Here is a 2,912-nt window from a genome sequence, read left to right on the forward strand (position 1 = left end):
GATGATGCGACGGCAGCGATAGTGTGCCAGAATGCTCACCACACATCAGCAATCAGTGGGGAGGAGAGCAGAGTAATGAAGCCAATTCATAGAGGGGGATTGTTAGGAGGCCATGATTGATAAAGGCCAATGGGAAATTTGGCCAGGACGCCGGGGTACATCCCTCCTCTTTTTGAGAAACGCCCTGGGATTTTGAATGACCACAGAGAGTCAGGACCTCAGTTTCACATCTCATCTGAAGGACAGCCCCTGTTTACAGTATAGTGTCCCCGTCACTACACTGGGGCATTAGGACCCACATGAGCCACAGGGTGAGCGCCCCCTGCTGGCCCCACTAACCTCAGTTTTTCCCCAGGAGGTCTCCCATCCAGGTACTGACCAGGCTCACAGCTGCTTAGCTTCAGTGGGTTGCCAGTTCTGTTCTCCAGATCTTACACATTTTGTTTAGTAAAAGGCAACTGTTGAAAAATGCTAGTAGCCATTCTAAGGCAAGTAGAGAGAGATGGGTAAGCTGTTCAGGATGCAGGTGGTCAGGTCCTGGAGCTTTCCCTGTCTTGAGGGTGGACGTTGCTGCAATCAGTTCAGGATGGGTGAAGCTGCTGTGACTGTTATCATCTGCTGAGCTGGCTCACCAACTGTCATGAATAATCTTGTTTAACTTTCCTGGCAAACTGCTTGTTTATGTGGCTTGGCACTGTCAATAAGCACTTACCATGTACAGTATATAAAACATACAGAAACACAATTTCTACTGTCAGAAAACGTAGAAGCACTAACTTGTTACCCTTAGTTCTTGAATTGTAGCAAAAGAGAAACATGAGCAGGAAGAAGCATGGAACAACACTGAGGCTTTCATTGGCACTTTTATTTGGCTCAGAAGACACTTCCACTGCTCTCCTCCCAGGACCAGGCCACACAGGCTGCTCAGACCTGGCACCTCTGGACTCGGCCATCTTTGCACACAACCCAGAGGATCCCTCGGTCATAGGACACATGCCTGGCCACACCAGCTGCCCTTAGAGCCCACCACCTCCTGCCAAAGGCGTTACAGGCATCAATACCAACCCTGCAAGGAAGAAGCACAGGGTTAGAGCAGCCCAGAATTAGAGAATCACGCACCCATGTGTTATCCCTTCCCCCAGTCACCCCCAGCTCACCTCTTGAACACCACTCCATTCCTGTTCACCCCATACACACTGCCATCTGAGCCCACCTCCACCAGGGACAGGGAGCCCTGAATGGGGTACCACCTGTCGGAGCCTCTGCAGGAATCCCCACTCACATCCAGCTTGACAAAGATCTGGTCCAGCCTGTTCACTCCCCAGCAACCAAAAGGTCCACAGGAATAGTACTTGAGGGAGCCCACGACAGGAATCCAGGGGATGTTGCCCTGGCCAGCATACTGCAGCACAGGCCCGCTGTTCAGGCAGAAGATGGAATTGGCAGCATTGACACCAACCACAAACTTGTCTCCACCAGCATCAATCTGGATGAGGGAGCCTGCAGAGGAGAGCAAGCAATACAGCTGTTCTCAGCAGGGGGCAGTGCAGTGCTCATCCCTCAGTTACAAGGGAGTGAAATAGCTGCCTTCAGCCAGAAAACGCATTGACAGGTGGCCTGGCAGAGCCTGGTGGATTAATGGAGAAATCTGAAAGCTACCATTTCCAACCTCTCTAGATCAGCTGTAGCCTCACCTGGTTGCACTCGGATCCACCTTCCTCCAAGCCACTTGAACACAAGGCTTGCGAGACTCACACTCCAGAGTCCTGCTGACCCCACACTCACATGTTTCCCCTTCATGGCCAGAGAGACCGAGCTGTTGCCCTGGTAGCTGACCAGGTTGTCTGCATTGTCGACTCCACACACCCTTCCAGCACCAGCATCTATCTGCTTCAGACTGCCAGGCACAGCCCGACACTGCAGGGCTCCAGCCACAGACACTGGGGAGGAGAGGACGCCACTGGATCAATGACCACCAGCCAGATCAGGAAGAAGTAGCCTGGGCTCTTAGTGATCACACATAGGGGAATACTAACAAGGTCTTGCAGAACTTCTATAGTACATGGAAACATCTAAGGCATGGATTTAACACTCAGTCCAGGTATCTTTTAAGCAACATCTATACTCAAGACCCAACCAGATACACTGAAACCCATAACTATTAGCAGCATGCAATTACTACATCTCCATCTGTCCTTCCCCTACTACTTTTGCTTAAATCAGTATATCCAAACCTTACCTAGAAGGCATCCCACAAGCAAACACAACAAACACCCTCTCCCTTCCATGTTGATAAGTGATCCCACAAACCTCATGCATACTATTAGCCCCAGCAGTGGCCTTTATATAGTCAAGACTGCTGAGCTTCAGCTCCTACACACACCTGTCTAACCAGGTGTTAAATTGAACCATAACGAGCTGCTGATTGAATCACTCAAGTTTCAATTATAGAAGACATGAATTACATTCGTCCACAGAGCTCATCCTCAGGGTGTAGTAATCGTGGCGACAGAAAACGTTGTAATTGTTGAATGCAAAAAATAACTGAATTAGATAATTAGTTGTATCAAGACTTCCTCTGAAACATATTGCAAAGCTGAATATCTTGTTACAGACCTCTGCAGTCTTTGTCCTCAAACTTTTTTTTCATCTGATTCAATTTTTCTGAGCACTCAGAGGATAATACCTGGGCCCTGATTTGAAATCTTCCAGATCCTGTCTTGTTTTCTCAATTAATCTGATACAAGTAAGGGATAAATGATAACAAACATTTATGAAAGCACAAGTTCCTGCATTCAGAATGGGGAATTAATGATATTGTAGCTCTTACAGCTCCTAATTCACGAGTGACCATTTAGACAGCACAGTGGTGTGGATTGAGGACTGCTGCCTCACAGTTCCTGGGGTTGATG

The 2,912-nt window shown here is 48.5% G+C and overlaps 1 protein-coding gene across 1 annotated transcript; it reads right to left on the bottom strand.

Annotated features, from left to right (window-relative positions):
* Positions 1 to 844: 844 nt before the first annotated feature.
* LOC148639821 (fish-egg lectin-like) lies at positions 845 to 2,346 on the bottom strand. The gene is made up of 4 exons (XM_088620484.1): positions 2,240 to 2,346; positions 1,695 to 1,940; positions 1,158 to 1,500; positions 845 to 1,066 (listed from the first exon to the last, which is right to left on the bottom strand). The coding sequence occupies exons 1-4, from the start codon at positions 2,313 to 2,315 to the stop codon at positions 925 to 927; spliced, it is 807 nt and encodes a 268-aa protein (XP_088476610.1). The 5' UTR covers positions 2,316 to 2,346; the 3' UTR covers positions 845 to 924.
* Positions 2,347 to 2,912: the final 566 nt, after the last annotated feature.

The sequence above is a fragment of the Lepisosteus platostomus genome, chromosome 26 (genome assembly GCF_059453375.1).
Source record: "Lepisosteus platostomus isolate fLepPlt1 chromosome 26, fLepPlt1.hap1, whole genome shotgun sequence".
Classification (NCBI taxonomy): domain Eukaryota; kingdom Metazoa; phylum Chordata; class Actinopteri; order Semionotiformes; family Lepisosteidae; genus Lepisosteus; species Lepisosteus platostomus.